The sequence below is a fragment of the Pteropus medius genome, unplaced genomic scaffold, assembly GCF_902729225.1.
Source record: "Pteropus medius unplaced genomic scaffold, Ma_sr-lr_union100, whole genome shotgun sequence".
Taxonomy (NCBI): Eukaryota; Metazoa; Chordata; class Mammalia; order Chiroptera; family Pteropodidae; genus Pteropus; species Pteropus medius.
The window spans coordinates 3,884,982-3,906,546 of record NW_024342469.1 but is presented as its reverse complement, the minus strand read 5'-3'; the positions used below and the strand labels follow the sequence as shown (position 1 = coordinate 3,906,546).

General features: G+C 59.1%; 1 protein-coding gene across 2 annotated transcripts in view; it reads right to left on the bottom strand.

Moving 5' to 3' along the window:
• The window catches only part of SHISAL1 (shisa like 1), a 64,544-nt gene that overhangs the window by 34,686 nt on the left and 8,293 nt on the right, over positions 1-21,565 (bottom strand). The window contains exons 2-3 of one of the 2 annotated variants that reach the window (XM_039863224.1): positions 4,135-4,230; positions 1,630-1,843 (exon numbers count right to left, since the gene is read on the bottom strand). In XM_039863224.1, coding sequence (XP_039719158.1) covers positions 1,630-1,843; positions 4,135-4,198 — 278 coding nt within the window. In that variant the 5' untranslated portion in view covers positions 4,199-4,230. Of the gene's footprint in view, positions 1-1,629; positions 1,844-4,134; positions 4,477-21,565 lie in introns of those variants that run through there. The other variant, XM_039863223.1, reaches the window with a different exon arrangement.

The window sequence follows — 21,565 nt, the reverse complement described above, 5'->3', positions numbered from 1 at the left end:
CCCTGACAACTTTAAAGGCTGTTTTAGAGGTGCTCGACAACACGATTGGACAAGAAAAAGAAGCAAGGCACAAAAATTGGAGAAGAGACAGTTACCATTGTTTGCACGTGGCATAATTAAACCTATGAGAATCAACTGAAAAAGTATTACAAAGATGAGAAATTTCAGTAAAGTGGCAGAAGACCCTATTTATAATAGCGGCATAAAAAGAAATGAGTAGGAATAAATGTAAAAGATCTATGCAATATCTATATGAAGAAAACTCCAAAATTCTATGAAAGAAAATTTGAACAAATGGAAAGACATATCGTATTCCTGGATAGGAAGATTCAGCGACATGAAAAGTCAATTCTCCTTGAATTAATTTATGAATTCAACACAATCTCAGTAGAAAATACTAACTGGATTTTTTTTTTTTTTTGCCACTATATTACATTCTTATGGAGTTCTGTGGCAAAAAAGCCAGGGAAATAGATGGAGAAGACTTTCAAACATATTCAAAGCTACAGCCGTAGTGGTGAACATATCAGATGCTAACACAGAGATAGACAGACCAAGGAATTTAATACTTAGTACTCAGTACTTAACACTTTAATAGTTAAATTTAGTATATAATAGGATATAATAAGTTTGCATTTCACATCAGGGAAAAGATGGACAATTCAATGGATGGTATTGGGAAAAGTAGCTACCCGTTTGGGAAAATACATAAATTTTGATTCCTACCTCAAAATTTACATCAAAATAAATTTCTGACCGATCGAAGATTCGAAGGCAAAAAATTAAAACAGAAAAGAAGTAAAAGAAAACACGAGGGAATTTTTAATGATCTCAGAGTAGGGAAAGCCTCTCGCAGTACCCTACAAAACCCGGAAGACATTGAAAAAAAAAGGTACAATCTGATTAGGTAACAATTAAAAATTAAGCATGAGAAAAAAATCACGATTCGAAGACACGCTAAGAAAATATTTGTCATGCATCTTTCCTTCATATATAAAGAGTTCATGTGAACAAATAATACAACGGCCAAAATTTCAACAGGAAAACGGCGAAGGACATAAACAGCTAGCTCACAATGAAAGAAATACGAATGTCTCTCAAATATGGGTAAAGACGATCGGTTTCCCTCATAGTGAGAGAAATTTGTGCCGTTTCGATTTTAGTATATTCCTACTGCTTTTCTGCTGGGAAACCCCTCTTCCTTTATCGTGGTCCTGGTCTCACGTGTTTCAATCACCTTAAGGAAAGGGGATGCATTGGACTGATCTCCAGGTCAAGAGTGTCAATCAATATTTGTTGAACAAATAGGCAGGAAGGCAGGGACTTGGGTCTCATTTATTCCAGGCCCAAGCACCTTTTGCCTGACGGGTTCCACAGACTCGACCTCATTTAACTTTCGCCGCAGTCCCGAGAGGTATAGGCATCATGTGCCCATTTCTCAGATAAGAAAGCTAACGCTCGGAGGGCAGAACAGGCCAGAAAACCTGGTTACCTGAAGACTCTCCAGACTCCTTCCAGGCCCACCCATCCTTCACTCGACAGCTGCCCCAGGGGGTGGGGTGTTTGGCCGGCACCCTGCCTTGATTGGGGCCCAAGGCAGTGGGATTGTGGCCCGAGCGTGGCACTTACTTGTGCATGTAGCCCTCGGAGCTGGCCGTGAGGTTCGCCTGCATCACCGCCTGGAACTCCGTCTCGTTGCAGCAGTATTTGAAAACCGTGTTGTTATGGTGACAGCAAAGGATGAAGGTTTTGTTGTCCGAGAGCCGAGGGCAGTGGAAGCCAAAGTGGTAGCGGCCTTTGTGGTCCGTGTATGGCTCACAGACCCGGAAATGCACGGACAGGACTGGAAGACAGAGTCGCCAGCCTCAGTGGGGTCCCTCACCAAGCCCAGCTGCCCAAGACCCTCGCCAGTCTACAAGTGCCAGGGGTGGGGCCTGGTCGGTCTTTTCTAGGGTCCTGCTTGCCTCTCCTCTCCTTGGGGGTCCAGTGCAAGCCTCACTCTGCCAGGAAGCCGCCTCTGGGCTCCCATCACCTTCCGGGCCTCTCTCAGTCACAGCCCTACTTACACTGTGACCTCCAGACTGGGGGCTCCTTGGGGGCAGGGCTATGTCTGAAGCCTCCTGTGGCTCTGCAGTTGAAATATCAACTGAGGGCTATTTCTGAAGCCTCCTGTGGCTCTGCAGTTGAAATATCAACTGAGCACCTACTATGTGCCTCACAGGCGCCATCTCGTTTGATCCACTTGGCCACCGTAGCAGGCCAGTCTGGGATCTACGGTGACTATCTGAGCCGGTAAGTGGTGGTGGGTGGGAATCCATCCTGGGCCTGCCCGCATGTGGAAGCCGGCTTTAAAAACCTCTGTTGCTGTGTGGATGGTGGGGAGGGACTGGCCTTGGGGAGGGACTGGCCTGGGTGCCAGGTCCCCACTGTGGAGAAAGGCTGTACCCTCCGTACCTTGGTTTCTACTAAAGCAGTGGCCTAGACCCAGAGGTCCCCAGGGGCCTGCCGCAGCCGCCCCCGCCTCCCTGTTGGGAGCTGCCCTAGCCCGGGAGGCAGGCTCCTGTTCAGCCACCGATGCTGCAGTCCTGCTGATGCTGATAAACAGGAGAGAAAGCCTGAGCAAATATAACAATGGAAAAAAACCTGGAGCCGCTGTCTCCAGCTTAATTAGTATCTTCATAAAAGGGATCGCTGTATCTAATTTGTATCGCTGAAAAGGGGCCTCGTCGGCTGAATACATTTCTCCAACCACAAAGGCACAAGCTCCTCCAGCTCGTTGAAAGCTGTCTCCGTGAGAAGCGATTAGAATGCAGCCCACACAGCTCCCGCACCCGCCGGGGCCGCCCGAGGAGGGTCCCAGCTGGGCACGCTGGCTGGTGGGCAGCCTGGGCGGCCTTGCGAAATCCTCTGCCCCGTCCCCAAGGTCCAGCACCCTCTGCCATGGGGGTGGGGGGATGGGCACAACCACCGCGGGACAAGGGACCCAGTGCTTCAGGAGTCAGGGCGGCTCCGGGCCCCCTTCTCAGCCTCGACCTTGGGAAACGGAAGACCCCCTTTTGGGGCATGGAGGTCACTAAGTATGCCCCGTCTCACGTAGTGAAATGAGGTGGCTACGCCGTCTCATTTCGTCTGGGTGCTCTCACCGCACAGAGGAGAAAACCGAGGCTCAGGGCAGCGGTTTCGAGGTGTGGTCCCTGACTCGCACACCCTCTGAGGACTGGGCAGGAACGCTGGTTCTCAGGCCCCTCGGCGGACCTGAATCAGAGCGCTGGACAGGGCATGGGGGTCCTGCTAGGGGTGCTGATGGGTGTGGGTTTGCAACCCACTGGCCTAGGGGAATGACATGCTGGGGACGGGAAATGAGCAAGGGGCGTGAGGGGCCGAGGGAAAGATCGAGAGACGGACAGAGACAGAGCGGGAGAGAGAGAGAGAGACAGACGGAGATGGGAACAGAGAGGGAGGGAGAGAGACAGAGACGGAGCAGACGTAGAGACAGAAAGAGGGAGAGAGAGTCAGAGATGCAGGGAAAGTCAGAGAGACAGACAGAGAGTGGGCACCTTGCTCTGAGCAGGCTGAGCCACGCGGGGATGGCTGGGGACGCCCGGCTGCCGGGATTGGGGCGGGCTCCTCCGGGTGGCCGGGTCTTGTGTGGAGCAACCGGATGACTTGGTTTCTGCTCGTCTTTGTAAATAGGAGATCGAGAGCCCACCTGCGGCCCCAGCTAGGGTCATGGGGACAGCCTAGAAGGCCGGTGGGTGCTGGGAGCCGAGGGCCCGTCATGGCGCTGCTGGGGTTAGAATCCTAGCCCCTCACGAGACGCGTTGTCTCAGGCGAGTCAGCGCCCTCCGCAAGCCTCAGTTTCCTCATCCGTACATTGGGGTGGGACTGACTTTCTGGGGGAGAATTCTTAAAGGCCTCCCACAGGTGCGCACTGGGCAGAGCCCCGGTGCTGGGAAGTGCCACAGTAGGTTCTCAGTGCTCAGCAGCTCCTCACGAGGGGGATGCCCATGGGGCAGGGGACTAGGGGAAGCCCCTGTCAGGCCCAGAATCCCAGCTGGGCTGTCCCTGACCCCGAGGACGGACTATCTGCCCCCCATGACTCCTCCTCCCGCGGGACCCCCAAGGAGGCCCTACCTGCCGGGATCAGCAGCGAGAGAGCGGTGAGCACATTCAAGGACCGCTGGCCACAAACGGTCATCGTTTGGCTTGCATCGGTCCGTCCAGAGCTGCCTGTGTAACGAGATCCAGCAGAGGCGGGTGTGGGCGGCCTGGAGGCTCCGGCTGCATGGCCCACAGCGGGGGACGCGGCGCGGGCAGGGCCGTGAGTTTGCCGGGAGCCGGGGCCCGGCCGTGGAGGATGGAAACGCGCCATCCAATTTCCTTTCTGGAATGAATGACCTTCCCCCACCAGTCAACTGTCGCCTCCTTTTCTTGTCACAGCAAAATGAGACTTAATCCAAGGGGGGCCAGGCCTCTCAGGGGGTGGGGATGGTGGTGGGGGGGCGAGGCGGGTGGGCAGGGCGAGCATACGGGGACGGGGACGGCCGGCTGGCGCGCCCGCACTTCCGGGGGCTCGCAGGACCCAGGTGTTCCTGCCCTGTCACTAATGGCGACTTCCGTTAAGTGTGCATCAGGCCAGGTGCCTGCCAGGCAATAGGGGCACAGCAGCAAACTAAACAGACCCGAAGTAGAACTTCACAGAAACTGCTCCTTCCCCGGCTGGCGCCCCAGCGGGGGAGGCTGATGGGACAAACAGACAGATGAAATTTCAAAACGCTCCGAGACTCCTGGGGATGCACTGCAAAGAACGGAAAGCGGGGACCCAAACAGACACCTGCGCCCCCAGGTTCACAGCAGCACGAGCCGGGGTCACAAGAGCCGGAGGAAGGAAGCGACCCCGGTGTCCACCAACGGAGGCGGGGAAAAACCGAAACGTGGTCCAGCCAGACGACGGAATGTTATTCGGCCTTAAAAAGGAAGGAAACCCTGTCTTTTAGGGACCCCCTCACGAGGGACCAAAAACAGTCAAATTCAGAGACAGAGTGGAATGCCGCCACCAGGGGCTGTGGGAGGGGGGTGGGGAGTCAGTGTTTAAAGGGGGCAGTTTCGGTTTGGGGTGATGAGGAGTTCCGGGGATGGATGGTGGTGACGGCTGCACAACCGTGTGGATGTACCGCGTGCCACCGGACGGTGCACTTAAAAATAGTTAAAATGGTAAACTGCACGCAACATATATTTTACCACAATATAAAAAGCTACGAGGGAAATAAAGCGAGGCGTGGGGGGTGGGCGCAGAGTGGTGATGTGGGAGCGGCTTTGGACAGGGCAGCTGGGGTGGCCTCGCTTCACAGGTGACAGCTGGGCAGACTTGGCAGAGGTGGGAGCCAGGAGGAAGAGGGCGGCAGACCAGGGAGCGGCCAGTGCAAAGGCCCTGAGGTGGGAGCATGGGAGGCCGGCGGGGCCGGCGGGGAGGGGCAGAGATGCAGGATGGGAGTGAATCTGCTGAGCACCTACTCTGGGCCCAACGAGGTACTGCGTGCCACCCTCATGGCACCCCATTATAGTGCATGGATTGTGTCTCCCCAAAATTCACGTGTTAAAGTCCTAACCCCCGGTAGCTCAGCAGGGCCCTATTTGGAATCGGGGTGGTCGAGGTGTGATTAGCTAAGATGAGGTCACACTGGAGCGGGGCGGGCCGTCACCCGACACAGCTGGCGTCCACGTAAAGAGGGAACTTGGACACAGACGCTCATGCAGGGAGAAGCCATACAAAGGTGGAGACAGATTGGGGCGATGAGTCCACAGGACAGTGAACCCCAAAGGTCACTGGCAAACCCCCAGAAACTAGGGGAGAGGCCTGGACAGTCTCCCCCAGAGCTCCCGGAAGGAGGCAGCCTGTGGACACCTTGGCCTTGACCTCAGACGCCAGCCTCCGGGCTGTGATTACAGTTGTGTGAGCGTCCCATCTGATGTGCCCGGTTCTGGTAGCTGCAGGACCCTGCCACACACCCTCACACGGGGCTGGCTGCCCCAGGAGGGGCTCGGGCTGCCACTGAGGCAGGGGGGACACGCAGGGTCTGATGTGAGGGTGGTGGGCACCTGGAGAGCCTGCATCACCTCTGCGGAGACCCCGTGGGCCCTGCTGGCTGGGCTGCCCCTCCATCTGCAGAGCGGGTTTCTGCGGGCTCCCCGCCTCCTCCGTCCTGGTTCTGGTGCCAATGCCACCCTGTATCCCCCTTGGGGAGGCCCTAATCCCCCTCTTGGAGGATGGTCAGAGAGAGGCACACACGGCAGATTTGCTGCCAGAGAACACGGGTCTGAAAGAGGACACTGGGTGGGGCCCCGCACAGACCACAGGAGTGGGCCCCTGTGACAGCCCAGACTGGCCCGAGGTGCCGCTGGGCCTGGCCCTGGGCGGGCCCCGGGGACTACCTAGAAGCAGGCTTGTCCTCGTCATCAAGCACTGGAAACCTGGTCAGATAGAGCCCAGGGACACCAGCCAGGCCCCAGGCAGCTTTGCAATCCGCTCGACGGCAGGCAGAGCAGAATGCCACCGGAGGCTGGTGTCTCCCAAGCAAGGAGACAGGGCCGGGTTCAAGCCCGAGCCCAGGGAGCTCAGTATCTGGCCCTGGCCCTGCTCTCCGGGCCTCGGTCGTATCACCTGCAGCACGGGCAGCGGGTAACACCAAGGACCACGGGTGCCGGGAGCTCTTCTGAAGTTTGAGCCGTAATAAGAAAAGGGGACTATTGCGTGGATAAAGCCGAAACGCCTTCCACGGCGATTACTCCTGGAGACAGGTGGCGGGCCGTGGCGGGCCTCGGGGCCGGCCGTCCTCTCTCTCCAGCAGGTCTCTCGGCTCCCACCCCGAAGCGGCAGGCTCTGCCCCTCGGACTGTAAGCTGCTTAATTGCTCTGAGCCTGGGCGTCCTCCCAGCCTCCCTCAGGGCCCTCCTGGGAGGATGAAGGAGATTAAAGCACTCGAAAGTGCTTAAGAAAGGATTTCTGCGGGGAACCTGGGGATCGGCCCTGGAAGACGCACTGCGGGCCGTGGGGAGTGGCGGCCCCCCCGGCCCCTCTGGCCCCATTCTACAGACGGGGAGGCAGAGGCCCACTGGAGGGCAGAGATGGGTCTCCAGACTCCGGGCCCTTCTGGCCCCTGTAGGGTGGGGCCACCCCACTTTTAGAGCTGAGGCTCGAGTCTGAGAGCTGGTGAGTTTGTTGAATGAATGTCAGGGGGAGGGAACACCACCTCTGCCGCGTGCCTAGCCTCCCCTCCTGCTGCTCCCACTCCCTACAAAGCCCTGCATATACTGGGGTGGGGGAGGCTGTCGCTCCTGCCTGTGCTGCCCTCCCTCCACTCCTGTGAGTCCAAATCCTGCACCGTCTTAGAACTGCTCCAACATCACCTCCTCCAGGAAGCCTGCCTTGGTTCCATCGACTGGAAGAAGTTTGTCCCTCTACCAAGGCCTGGCACATTCCCTGTCTTCTTTCATTAATATGTTCATTCCTTTATTCATTCACTGGTTCTCTCGACATCCACTCACCGACCCTCACTGTTGAACAGGATCTGGGCCAGGTTTTAGAACACGGACAAAGAAAGCCCCTGCCCTCGGGTGCCCTGGGCGAGATGCTCACCGGCTCTACCGTGTGTGCTTGGTAGTGCTAGGGCCTGGCCAGGTGGGGTGATGGTCACGAAGCTTGGGATCCTGGTTCCTACAGACTGGATGAGAAGCCCAGCCAGCCGCCACCAGCCCCAAGCCCTGAGGCCTGTGTGGGATGGGGGGTGGCTGAAGCCACAGTGACCTCGGGGTCTGCTGTGAGCCTCACGGTCACCTGTGGGTGTATGGCTGCAGGCGTACCCACCGCAGGCGTACCCCACCGCAGGCGTACCCCACCGCAGGTGTACCCTGCCACAACGCAAAGTCGGTCCCCCTGTCCAGCAGTGCACTCCCTGTGGTCTGCTCAGTGTCCTCGGCCACCACTAGGGCTGCTGGACCAAGGCTGGGGTGGGGAGCGTCTGGGTTGGCGGTGCTGTCCCCCCACACCCTTGCAGGCCCCCAAGGCAGGTCTGGTGCCAGAACTGAAGGCCGACTCTGCAGTGGGAGAAAAGCTGCACGAGTGTCTGGGAAGTTACATAAAATTCCATTTCTAACATCCAAGGCAGCAACGTCTGCGAGCCAGGGCCCCGCCCTCGCTGGGTCAGGGGCTCCACGGCCGCGGTACCCACTGGCTATGGGCCCTGGAGGGTTTCCACGAGGGGCGGCCTCGGGGACCGTGGGATCAATAGTGCTGACATTCGCAAGGCCAAGGGCATCACATTGGCCCCTCCGTGGAGTCTGTGGAGGGAGAGACCTGGACGCAGGGGCTGGGAGCTCAGGTGAGGAAGATGTGCCACACTGTCAGGTACCAACACCTGGGAACCCCACAGGTGATGTCTGCAGGAAGCTGCTCCAGCAGCTGCAGGCAAGGGGGCTGGAAGGGTGAGCACCCTCACTCCACCTGGCCCTGCCGTGGGTGCTGTAGCCTCAGGGGCTGCCGCCCGGGGTCTAGCGTTTGCCTGTCGCAGGTACTGGAGCTGTCCGCTGTGTTATCTCAGGTCACCCCCCATCAGCCTGGTGAGGTACATCATCTCGTAAAGACAAAACTGAGGCTCAGAGAGGCGAAGTGACTTGCCCAAGGTCACGCAGCCACTCAGCAGCTCAGACGGGAGGTCAACCCAGCCCCCAAACTCACTCTCCCTCCCGTCACAGTGTGAGTTTCCGGGGCCTCCCGAGGCCCCCTGAAAGCACATATACCACAGACAGATTAGATTTATCATCCGGGTTCTATTTCTTTGAAAATTGGTAAACTGCCCATAATGGTAGCTCACGGCCAACAATAAAACTCAAATAACTGTAAGAACATTTGGGATGAGTAGGACTCTCCTGAGCTCTGACCGCATCCAGAATCACGAGTCGGGCACGAACCTCTGTGGTCCACCCCCCGGGTCAGCTGGGGACTGCTGTTCCCAAATTTGAAGATTATTTTTAAACACCGAATTTGGCGAGGCTGGAGAGGAGAGGAAGGAGGGCATGTGAAGAGAAACAGAGCCGGGGAAGATGAATTAAACCCCAGCGGGAACAACAACAGACCTGTTTTCGGGCCGGCAGGCTGGCAGAGGCGGGGAGGGTGCGGGGAGAGTCTCAGTGCCATGGACACCTCAGGTCTGGAGGCCTGGAGATTCCACAATCTCTCTCGGGGTCAGGCCCACCCCTTCCCGGCCACCAGCCATCCCCTGGGCGTGGCCAAGCGCATCACCTCTTGCCTGGACCACGTCAAGGGCAGCAGAGCCTGGAAGCTGGGCCCCTGGGCTGGGGTTACACTGCCTGGGGCCAAGTCCTGGTTCTACCTTTTGTAATCACACTCCATGTGACCTGTGACATGTCTCCTCAATGTCCTTGGCCCTAGAATGGGGATAAAAATTATATCTAATTCGTAGAATCCTGTGACAATCAAAGCACTTGAAACAGGACTAGCACAAAGTGGGTGCTCAGAAAGTGCCTTTTTGGGGTGATGGCTCCTTGCCACTCGCAGTCTCTGTCCCAACCTCTTCTGCTAACCCAGGTCCTAGGTGGCCCCCAAGGCCAGCTTTCCGAGGTACCCACCCGACCACCCGCCTGTCTCCCTAGGAGCCTTGGCGGTTCCAAGTCCACGCTCACTCCTCAGGCCCCTTGCTGCCGCCCCTCACTGTCTCTGCTCCTCAAGCTCAGCCCTCCAGGACCCTTCTCTCCTCTGGGCCTTTGCACATGCTGTTCCCCATGCCTGGGACACCCTTCCCCTCTCCTACTTGGACACTTCTTCTTATTATCACTGGTACTAGTACGAGCACTGCGAATTAACAATGAAACAAGGGCAGGGCCCTTTGGGACCTTGCAGACAGGTACGGGGAGACAGCCGCTGATGGCCAGTAGTCCCTGGGCCGCGGAGTGTGCTGAGTGGACGTCTCCCACTTCCGCCCGCACCCCGGGCTGCACGATCACCTCCCCAGGCTGCAGGTGCAGGGCGAGGGCCCGAGCCAGGATTCAGACCCCATGCTCTGCTCCTGTGCCCTGTCTACATAGACGGATGAGCGTGTTCACACCCCAGGCGGCACACGTGTGCACATGCACATGCAAACGCGCACAAGCACACGCGTATCAGCGGGGTGCTGTTTAACATCCGGCAAGCTCCCGGTTCCCAGGGCCTTTCCGGGGCGGTGGCGCCTCATCCCGAGTGTGTGAACTCCTGTTTTCTGGATAACATCCACTTAGCGGTAATGAAATCTCGCTCTGAAGCCTTCGGGAAGCCTTCGGGAGGCACGACACCTGTCTGAAGCGAGACCAGAGTGTGTCATCTTGACCTCACGTGCCTGCAGGAGGGAGCGGCGGGTGGCGGGGAGGTGGCTGGAGCACACGCACGCAGGACGGACACAGGTCGGACAGCTACACGGCCCCCCGAGTGCCTGGGCTCTGGGCTGCACAGCCAGCGGTGACGGTCACCGTGAGCCGAGCCCCCAGCTGGAACCCAGCCCTGCATCAGCCCCTCACCCACATAGTAGGCACTTCGGAAACTCGTGTTGGATAGGTGAATAAATGGAGCTCCATTTTCCAGATAATAAAGCATGACTCAGCGAGGGTAAGTGATTTGCCCGGAACTAAGAGGTGGCGGGGCTGTGATCTGAGGTCGGGTCTGTCTGACTCCAAACAGGGGCCCACAGCGGGTGCCGGGTGCCGGGTGACGGCCCAGGCTTCGGAGTCGACCTCTCCTGGCCTGGATGCGGGCCCTGCCCCTTACTAGCTGGATATTCTGGCCAAGTTACTTCACTGGCCTCAGTTTCCTCATCTGTGAAATGGGCACCGGGCCCCCACCTTGCTGGGGTGCTGAAGGAAGATGGAAAGGACCGGAAGCACCACGTCCAGCAAGGGCCCCATAAATGGCTCCCCCCGGATTTGACCACCGTCGCTCCAAAGCCAGTGGTTCAGGTGGCTGAGAGGCTGCCGTGGGCCTCAGCCAATGAAAGGGTGTTTGAATGCCACGCCACCCACGAACCCGAACACCACGCCGCCCGTGACCCGAGCCCCGCGCCGCCCGCGACCCAAGCTCCTCGCCGCCCGCGAACCGCTTCCTCTCCTGCTGGACATGTGCCCTTAGTCAGCACAGACGTCCTCCTGCCCACCTGCTGGGCGGTGGCTTCCCCGCCTGGTACAAGCCCCTCCCGGGGGTGACTCCGTGTCTCTGTCTCCCCGCACTGTGCTTGGCACACAGTAGGTGCTGAGTAAATGTCCACCGGCACTCACCGGTCTGGATGCCACGTCTGCTTAGCTGCAAAGCGCAAACTTTCAGACCTGGGCAGAGTCCGTGGTGAAACCCACACGGGGACAGGGTCTCAGCTTTACTGCCACCACCAGGGTGACCTCAGGCTCCAGCCAAGAAACCCTACCTAAAGGGTTCTGGGGGAATGGCTCAGAGCTCTGCACCTGCACCCCTGACCCCCACTGTTCCCGCGCCAGGTGGGGTCGTTTGGGGAGGGAGAAGTGTGTTCTGCAGACTGCAGTGTGGGGTGTCGACACGGGTGTCACACTTGCGGTGGCGTGCAGGCTACCACCACCGTCATCCCCGGAAGGGCCTCCTTCCCTCAGCAACACCCACCCAACTGCTGGGCTCTGGGTTCAAGTTCCAACTCTGGCTCGTTTCCACGGCCCCCTGCCTGCCGAGGCCCCGGATGGACGCTCCACTGTGTCCTCGGGGCCCCGCCAGGCCACAGGGCGAGCGGCACCCGCACCCAGCAGCTTCCGCCCAGCTGAGAGAGGACGCCGCCCGGCCCTTGGAAGCTGGCACCCTCTGCCTCTCTCTGTTCTCCCCCGTTATTTGGCTGCGCCATGGAGATAAAACAACCCTGGAGCTCCCAGAGGCATTCTCCCCCACCGGAGGAACACAAAACGCCACACGAAGAGTGAATCACTTAAACTGTCAGCGGGAAGAGGAAAGACAGGCCCGCGGGACGCCCGTCAGAGGGAGCCTCGGTGACCCAGGCTCTCGGCCGTGCTTCTCCCTGGCGGGTGAGGGGCCCCGGCCCGGGGACCCGCCCTCGTGGAGGAGAACGGGGGCCAGTTTCCCATCTGTAAATGTGGACAACGCGCCCACCTCGAGGGGTGTCGGGAGGGGCCGAGGAGGTGATGGAGGCCTCGCTCATTCACTCATTCATTCCTCACCGAGTGTGAAGCGAGGCTCTCACCGCACTGGGGACGGCAGACACTGCGGTGGGCTGAGCTGACCCATCGCGTCCCCGCGAAGCCAACCGAATGCCCTCGGGCTGTGACTCGTCCATCCCCGCCTGCCCAAGGGCCCTCACCCCACCTGGGTCGGGGCGCTCCGAGGAAGCTGAAGTCGACAGGTAAGCAGGCCTTATCCAGACCGGCGAGGGCTGGCTGGGAAGACAGCACGCCGGCCTAGCACGTGCAAGGCCAAGAGGCAGGACCGAGCTGGGGAGGAGGCCAGCGTGACGGGAGCCAGGAGGGGAGGGAGGGGAGGAGATGAGGCAGGAGCAGCAGGCAGGGCCCAAGGCAGCGCTCCTGGCACGTGGCGGGTTCTGACGGGCCTCTACAGGGCCTGCCCCATGACCCACGAGGACCGGATCCATGAGAACCGCCATAAGCGAGGGTCGCGGTCCTCTCAGTGAGGAGGCGGCGGGCACGAGGAAAGTGAAGTGGAGAGGGGTGAGCCATTTGAGCACCTACTGTGTGCCAGGCACTTCTGTGCATCGGTGGGCTTTCATCTGATGGGGGAGGCAAGGCCGGGAGGCACTGGCCCAGCTCCCACAGCAGCCAGCCATGGTCTCTGTGGTGGCCTCTGTCTTCTGCCTGGCCAGCCAGTGTACACAGGAGAGGGACCTGGGGTGGGGGAGGAGACTGGCGTGCTGTGCATGCTGCAGAGGTCACCGGGCAGGGGCGGGCAGGCTAATTGAATTGGGAAGGAGCTAAGGGAGAGCGTGGTGGGGGCTGGGCGGGGAGCTGGAGTTGGTCGAGATGGGACCTTCACGCGCCTCCCCCCACTCCCTCTGCCCTCCCTCCTCAACAGTCCGTGAAGCACGAAGCTTGTTCCGAGCATCCGACCCTCTATTCCCACCCACCCTCTGTGCTAGGCTCTTGACATGAGGACCCTGAGGCACAGAGATGCTCAGCCACTCACCCGAGGTCACACAGCAGGGTCGCGAGCAGGTGGCCCAGCGCCAGCATCTGTGTGCCCCCGCAGGGCTCCCAGCCTTCTGCTCGGAGCCTGCTCTTCTCCCTCGTCTGGCACAGACTTCACCGGGGCCCGCACACAGGAACCCCGGCTCCTGGCTTAGCTCAGCAGGGGTTCGCTCCCCGAAGAAGCCTGCACCTGCACCTGTGCGTGGTGTGGACCTGGGGACTTCTTAGCTGCTCAGCTCTGGGACTCAGAGGCCAGAAACCCTGGCTGTCCGAGGCTGCTGGCCTTCCTCACTCCCCATCGTTATCAGTCCTAAACCCCGATGAAAGGAGGGTGACTCGGGCAGGCCTTGTATAGGCAAAGGAGCGTTTCCCAGCGCTGGCGACCTGCCTGTGCGGAGGGAACTCAGCTTGTCCCTCTGGGGTGCGGTGGGGTGGGGGCTGGGGAGCTGGAGAGAGCTGTGGCCTGGGCGGCCACCTGAGGACTGTTCCCGCTGCCAGGCTATTTGCCTCTGTGTCGTCCCACACGGCACCCCCACGAGACTCACACGGCACCCCCACGAGAATCCCACCTCACAGGTGAGCCGGCTGAGGACAGTCCCCGAGAGGTCTCACCAATAGAAAGGGGCCGACCTGAGGTTCGGGGGCCCACACCTGGGCTAACGCTTCCATGCGTGCGTGTGTCCGTGCGTGCGCGTGCCTGCATGTGTCCGTGTGTGTGTGTGTGCATGTGTGTGTGTGTGAGAGTCCCTCCCGAGGCCCTGAGGCTGGCTGCACTGGTCAAATGTGGGTCAGCGACACCACTGCTTGAGCCCTGGCTCCGTGCCATGCCCTGCCCTGTGAGGGGGGTGCGTGACTGCATTCAGTCCCCACGGCAGCCCTCTGAGGAAGAAAAACGAGGCACAGAGAGCCCAGCGTCCCTGACGCTAGAGCCGGGTGGACCCTCCCGGCTGTCATCGCCTCTCATGGCCCCTCCAGCCCATCCCCACCAGAAGCAGAGAAGCTCCCTGCCAGGGAGGGCTGCCCATTCCACTTGCTGTGGGAGACACATCAGTGGGTCCACTGGCCTCTACAGCCACATCTCGGTCCCTCTGCCATGCCCTTAGCTGCATTTCTGTCATGGCCAGTGCCATGAGTGGCATTTAAAGCCAGGCCACCCAGGAGGCCAGCTCCCTCTCCCTCCCTCCCATCGCCTGCCTGTCCTGAGCTGGGCCAGAGACAGACCTCCTTCCTGGGCTCTGAGACGTGAGTGCTGTACTTCGGGCAGACAGAGTGCTGACTGGCCTGGGTGCCCCTTACCTCGCCATGGTCCAGGGAACAGCGGCAGCACAGAGCGGCTGGTGCCGTGAGGGGGAACCAGAGGGCTGTGGGAGCCCAGGGGAGCTGCCTAACCCGGCCTGATGGGGTTGGGTGTTCATTTAATCATCATGATCAGAAAGAATTACGATTATCCTCAATTTACAGACGAGGAAACTGAGGCCCCGAGCGTGTGAGTAACGTATCCTGGGTCGCCCAGCTAGTTTGTGGAGGAGCCGGGTCACCTCGGTCCAGGGGACTGGCAGTGGACTCCTGAAGCTTGAGTAAGAGGGTGTTCCCGGCAGAGAAACCGGCATAAAGTCAGGGTGAGGGTGAGGGTGAGGGTTTACTCAGAACCGTAAACATGGGGTGAGCTTCGTGCAGTGCTTACCAAGGTCAGGGGCGTCCCCTCCTGCCTCTGGCCTGTACAGAACCAGAACCAGAACCGGAAGGCAGGGATCTGAGCTTGCGGCCTGAACACTTGGGCTCGACCCCCGCTCAGCCCCTTGGACCTGTCGGATTAGGTCCAGGGTGGGGGGCAAGGAATGTGCACCTTTACCAGCTTTCAGGAGGATTCTGATGCACGCTCAATCTGAGAACTACTGAGTTAGATCAGGAGACTTTCTCCGTAAAGGGCCAGACAGCAGACGTCATCAGATCTGTGGGCCATCCGGTCTGGTTGCCACGCCTCGGCTCTGCCGACAGCGTAGCAGGAAAGCCAGAGACGATACTGAGCACGTGGCTGAGGCTGTGTTCCAATAAAACTTTATTAACAAACCAGGCAGCTCCAGTTTTTGAACCCAAAGTTACAGCCTTGACTCTAAAGTCCAGTCCATAGACAAGCACCCGGGCACCTCCTGGGGTCTGGCTGGAAAGGCCACCCGCCTGCCGAATCAGAGGCCCGATGCCAAGCCATCCCCGGGCACCTGCAGGCCTGAGCAGCCCTGAGCCGGGGCACGTACAGGGAGCAGGCGGCAGCTAACGGGCCCTGTGGGTTCCTTCTGGGTCTGATACGGGGGGCTGGGCAGTAGGGGCGCAGGGGGAGGGCCTGCCGAGCGAGTTATAACAAACGGTGGCACCAACATGGCTAACTGGCAGCAGCTGCTGTTGCAACCAGAGACTTGTCAGCTGTGATTAAGCGAAGCTGCCTTTAGGCCAACTTCAAAATTATGCAAATAGGGCTGCAGCAGAGACCACAAGGATGGCACCACGCCTGCTCCCCACTGCGACCTGGCACTCTCAACACTTCTCGGGCCACTGGCCTGAAGGGCCCATGTCCACGCGTCTCCCCTGGCCCCGGTTCCACAGCTGGGAGTTAACAAGCCTCCTGCTCACACTCCCTGTAATTGGCACCAAAGCCGCTGTGCAGGTGAGCCAGCAGCTGCCACAGAGGGCCAGGCCGGGACCGACACACATCTCAGAAATGTCAGCCGCCCCACTGGTTAGGTGCACTGGCCAGCAGTGAGCCAGACCCGGCCTTTCCCCAGACGCTCCACACCCAGGAGGGCTCCCTAGAGGCAGTGGCCAGACAGCAGGGGAAACAGGATGCTTCCAAAGGCAACAGGAAGTGGCTCTCGACCATCTTCCCCGAGCACTTAACAAACCCTGTTCACTGCCACCAGCTCTCCCACGCCCAGACCTGAGCAGACAGTGGCCTCCTCCCACTCATCTCCACTCCCGAGGCCCCCGGCCCCCCACACTTGTTGCACTCCAAACCAGACTTCCCAGCCATCTCCAGCTCAAGGTCCCCCACGGGGCTTTGCTGCCTTTCTCTGCTGTCCCCTCCCACAGCCGATCTCCAAGGAAGAGTGAGTGGTCAGCCACCGGATGGGCGTGAGGGGTGGAGGCCAGGAGAGAGAAAAGACCCCCTCTCGTGCATGCCTCCTAAGACACACTCTCTGAGTCCTCATCCCAGTGTAGGGGGGCGGCAGTGTCGCATCGTCTTAGGAGATCTGGGGAGAGGCCCAGCCCAAGCCTGAAGTCACCACGTCCAAGCGTCGTCAGGTGTCTGGCTGAGAGCTGGGCTGGAGTCAGAATGAACTGCTCTGAGCCATTTCGCTGGCAACCTTCTCTTCCTGTCTGTTCCCTCCTTTTCCCAGTCTTGGGGTTCCTCCCCAACAGTCAGCACCAGCCAGCATTTCCTCTGTCGAAGCCCACTTGGGCCTGTCCATCCCAAATTAGAGACCCATTCTGATCCTGAGCTTGCACCTTGGAAACAAAAGGATCACTAATAAACATGTCCGCCAGCGTCCACGGAGGGGCTGGAGTCCCCTGACCACCCCCGTTGTAGGCCCTGTGGACCACTTGACACAGAAGATGCTTGAGAGGGAGCAGGGAGCTAAGCCAAGAGCACAGGCCCCGCCCAGCCAGGGAGGTCCACCAGGTCACCCGGTCCCTTGGGGCAGAGCCTGGTGCTGGGAGGATGAGCCTTTACCACTCAGGTCCCTCATGAGCCAAATGCGACTCCCTAGCCCTCCATAGTAGGCTTCCTGCTTTTCAAAACTGAGTATGGCTTATAATGGGGAGAAACTGCTACATTGTATAGCAAAGGTTGACATCTAGATAAACAGTATTATGGAAGTCTAATCCGCTTTCGAGAATGTAACATCCAAGAGCATTTAGGAAAGAGCCCTGTCTGAGGCACCCAGTCAGGACTGGGGCGCGGAGGGTGGGGTTCCACAAGGAGGCGGGTGCTGGGCTCGTGCCGGCGGTGGCCACAGCACAGCTGGACCAAGCACCAAAAGGGCAGGCTGGCCTGGGGGAGGGGACTCAGCTGCCCTATGATCTGGACACGTGACATAGCCTATCTGGGCCTCTCCCTGTAAAGTGGGGTGCTAACCCCGGCCTCATGTGGGTGGCATGAGGACTAAATGAGACAATATATGCAAAGCCCAGGACCATGCTACGGGGGGCAGGAGGCGGTAGGCAAACGCGGCCCCCCTTCCCTTCTCGTCCTCGGGGTTTGCTTAGAGCTGGCTCTGCGTTCTCTTAGGCGAGTTGCATGTGCCCCTGAGAAGTGGCCCTCAGATGAAGACACACAGAAGCTCAGAGAGGCTGTTGTTTCTGGGGGGCAGGGGGCACGCAGGTCATTCGAGCCGGCACCCAGGTCTCCCGATTCTTAGCACAGGGCTCCCTCACGATGCTACGCTGGCCGCAGCCGGCACCACCCGCACATCTCCAGCGTGGCTTAGACGCTTTGGGCCGCAGGGTTTCCAACGCTATGGCGCTGTCACCGCTGTCAGCGGGGGGACCTGCCCCGGACTGGAGTCCACAGGCCCCAGGCTGTAGAGGCCGACCCCAAACGAGACTTACGCCGTACATACCAACTGGCCTCCCGCACAGTGTAAAGAGGAGAGAGTACTTCCTGAGCACCACGACGTGTCCAGCCCCAGGACGGGCATTTGACGTATTGTCCCCTGGGCCTCGGGCTCTTGGCCTTGGCCGTTTGGGGAGGAAGTGGTGCTGGGGAGAGAGATGCCTCTTCCCGAAAGCAAACCAGCGGGAGTCCCCCCTCTCTCGATGCCCAGAACATTTTTGCAACCGGCAAGTCCCAAGAACCCCCACTCCCCCACACTGAGGAGGTCCCCAAGACTGAGCCCCTGCTTGAACTCCTCCAGCCACAGAACTCAAATCGCCACAGCCCCGCAGGAGCCCGTTCCCTCTGGGGGACAGTTTGGGCTGTGGAAAGCTGGCGGGGGGGTGCAGGGATTGTACCCCTGCCCACCCCCCACCCCACCCCACGCTGGTCTGGCCTCACACGGAACATGCTTATTTTAAAACAATCAGCATTTGGCTCAAGTCATGAAAAACTAAACGTAGGAGTTGTGTCATAAGGGACCATGCCTGGGAAGAGAGGGGTCGCTGGCGTGGGAGGTCCCTAGATGTCTCAGACCTAATTCTGGCCTCAGGGACAGGGTGGGTGGGGGACATCGAGGTCTCCGAGTGGCAGATCTGGTCCCAGCTCCACCTCCGCCACTAACAGACATATGAGAGCAGGGTGCCTCCTGCTCCTTCCTGCCCCTCCCCCCCTTCTCTCCCTCTTCCATCCATCATTCGGGCAAGAAACTCTCACTGAGCACCTACTATGTGCCAGTTCCAGCCGTAGCCCTAAGGACACAGGACTGAACTAGACAGACACACCGTCCGTGGCATGGAGAGGCCTCGGTCTGGCTTGCAGGGCATGCTCCGTGCCCCCCACCCACGTCTGCCCAGGGGGGACGCCCTCAGGGAGCCTGTATTGGTCCACACCTGAGGCCCCCCCAGGCTGGAGCCCGGCCTGATGCCCCTCTGAGCCTCCCGGTTGCCCAGCCCAGCCCCGGGCGTGGAGGCGGAAGGGACAAGAAGCAGGAGACTGAGCAGGTGAGGGCAGTGGTGGACGGGTTGCGGGGGGATGGTGAGGAGTGAAGGGCCCCGGCCACAGCCTCGGACAGTCCGCAAATAAACTCCAGCTCATCCCTCTTCCCAACTGCGAGGGAGAGAAAATAGCTTTCACACTATATTTTCTGATTTTTTTTCATTTCACTGCTTCTAAATCGATCCAGAACAGATTGTCTAATTGTTTGAATTTCAGGAGAAAAGTCTTCTACTCTCTCTCTCTCTGGTCCTGCCCAGAGCTCTGCCAGGCCTCAGCCCTCCCCAGGTGACCCCGCTCCTCGGCCAGGCCTCGGCTGGACGTCCAGGCTGCCCTGGGCTCACCCGCTGGCCTGGGGACTTGCAGGAGATGGAGAGGGGCTGCTAGGGGTGGGGTGAGGGTCTGCGCTCCCGGGCGACACTCATGTCCAGGACCACTGACAACATCCCGAATACCCCACCCCCGGAACGGAAGGCTTTGCCGCCCCAGCGAGGACGGAGCTCGCCAGGAATCTGGCAGCCTGGGTGCAGCTGGAGGCTGCCACCCTCCTTCTCTCCCATCAGCAAAGCACTCTGGGTGCTGGGCTGAGCCACATGACATAAACAACGATGAAAGACTGTCCCTGTCCCCCCCGACCGCAGCATCAGGACAAACAAGTGTCATCTCAGGCACCTACAGGATCTGCTGGTTGAGGCTGCCTGGGCGCCTCCCTGATGCTCCGCCCCTTTCCCCGGGGCAGAATTGCTCCCCGTCCTTTGTCCTTATGCAGGACTCACACTCAGGACAGAAAGGCCAGCTGTGCTCAGTCTTCTGCAGACCGAGGGCTCGCCAAGGCAAGCCTTGAGTGCAGTCTCAGGCATGAATAACCACGTGATATGCACTGGGGCGAATGGCTTGCCCACGCCCATCTGAGGGGCGGCAGTGGAACCCAGACTCTGGATGTTAAAGACCCGGGCGCCCCCAACTTCTGGGCCCAGACGATGACATGGGGGCAACCCCAGTGCAGCTTCTTACCGGCTGCTCCCAGACCCCACCCCATCCCAAGGGGCTTGCTTCCCCATGTCTCTCTCCCCTAAATACAAGGAATTCAAATCGCGGTGACAGTGACAAATGAGTGGGAACGTGTGGAGGGCACCCTCCTGGAGCACTTTGCCTCAGCAACCCTGGCCAGGACACAGACCTGCTGTGGACCGCATTTCACAGAGGAGACCGAGGCGGGAGGGGGCAGGATGGCTGGGCAAGGCCACACAGTGGTGAGCAGCGAGCGCGGGGGTGTGGCGGCCTCGCACCCCCATGCCTGCACCCCTCCCGACCACCCAGCGGATCCGCCTCCCGCTGTGGGAGGACCCGAATCCTAGAATCCTAGGTTTGCTGTTCAGCAGCTGTGCCATGGGGAAGCCACGCCCCTTCTCTGAGCCGCAGGTGGGAACAGCAACCTGTCCTTGCTCACAGAGTGTTCGGAGGATTAAACCAGGTGTGTTTGCAAGCACCACGATGGGTTTCGGTGGGGATCAGGGACGGGGAGAGGGGGTCTCCCCAGCAGGTCAGAGCTCTGGGGGGCCTGGGCTGTGATGTGGCTCAGCAGGTGTAATTCCCGATCGATGGCATCTTCCTCCCTGCCCCTCCCCTGACCCTGTGGCCCAGGGCCCCACAGGCTTGCCTGCAGCATGCCACCCCCTGCTCCAAAACCTCCTGTGCAACCTGTCACCCACCATACAGAGCCCAAACATCCCCTCTGACGTTCAGTGTACAGCAGCCCCTCCTTATCCATGGGGAGTACATTCCAAGACTCCAGTGGATGCCTGAGACCACAGATGGTACCAAACCCCACATGCACTGTTGTTTTCCACACATACGTACCTACGATGATGTTGAATTTGTAAATTGGGCACAGTAACAGATTAAGAACAACCACTAATAATAAGATAGAACAATTAGAACACACTGTACTAAACGTCATGTGAATGCAGCACTGTTGAGTGTAATAAGGAGGATGTGAACACAAGCCCTGTGATACCCAGACAGTCGATCTGATCACGGAGAAAGCCGAGAAGTGACTGACGGGCGGGGAGACGCGGGACAAAGTCCCGGGCAGGACGGACGGGACAGTCCGAGGCTTCGTCATGCCACTCGGAATGGTGCACAGTTGAAAACTTATAAATTGTTCATTTCTGGAATTTTCCATTTAATATTTTTGGACTGTGGTTGACCGTGAATAATAGAATCTGCGGAAAGCGAGAGTGTAGGTAGGGGGGACCACTGTACCTTCACAAGTGAAAAGCTGCGCTCAAACACGTACCTTCGCACATCGCCAGGGCCCCCCGAGGAAGGCAAGCATTCTCCCTGTGTTCTGGAGGAGGGGCCAGTGACTGGGGTGCCGGGAGCTTCCCTGTGCTAAAGAAGAGGAAGCCACGGTCTGAACTCGGCCCTGTCCAGCGCCAGAACCAAACTATCGGGGACAGCAAGGGGCCTGGGCCCCCAGATTTGGGCCACCATGCCCAGTCCCTTGAAACTGGGACGAGTGTTCCTGCAGAGGAGACAGGTCACATCCGGCTACAAGACGCATCTCTCACGGCCTCAAAGGGAAGCCGCTGCCCCAGGCCTTTGGCCCCTTGTGAGCCGCCTGGTATTAGGTGTGTAATGTTTCTTGACAGCCATCCTTCATTCATTCATTCATTCAAACATTCATTCAAACATTCGTTCATTCACTCAC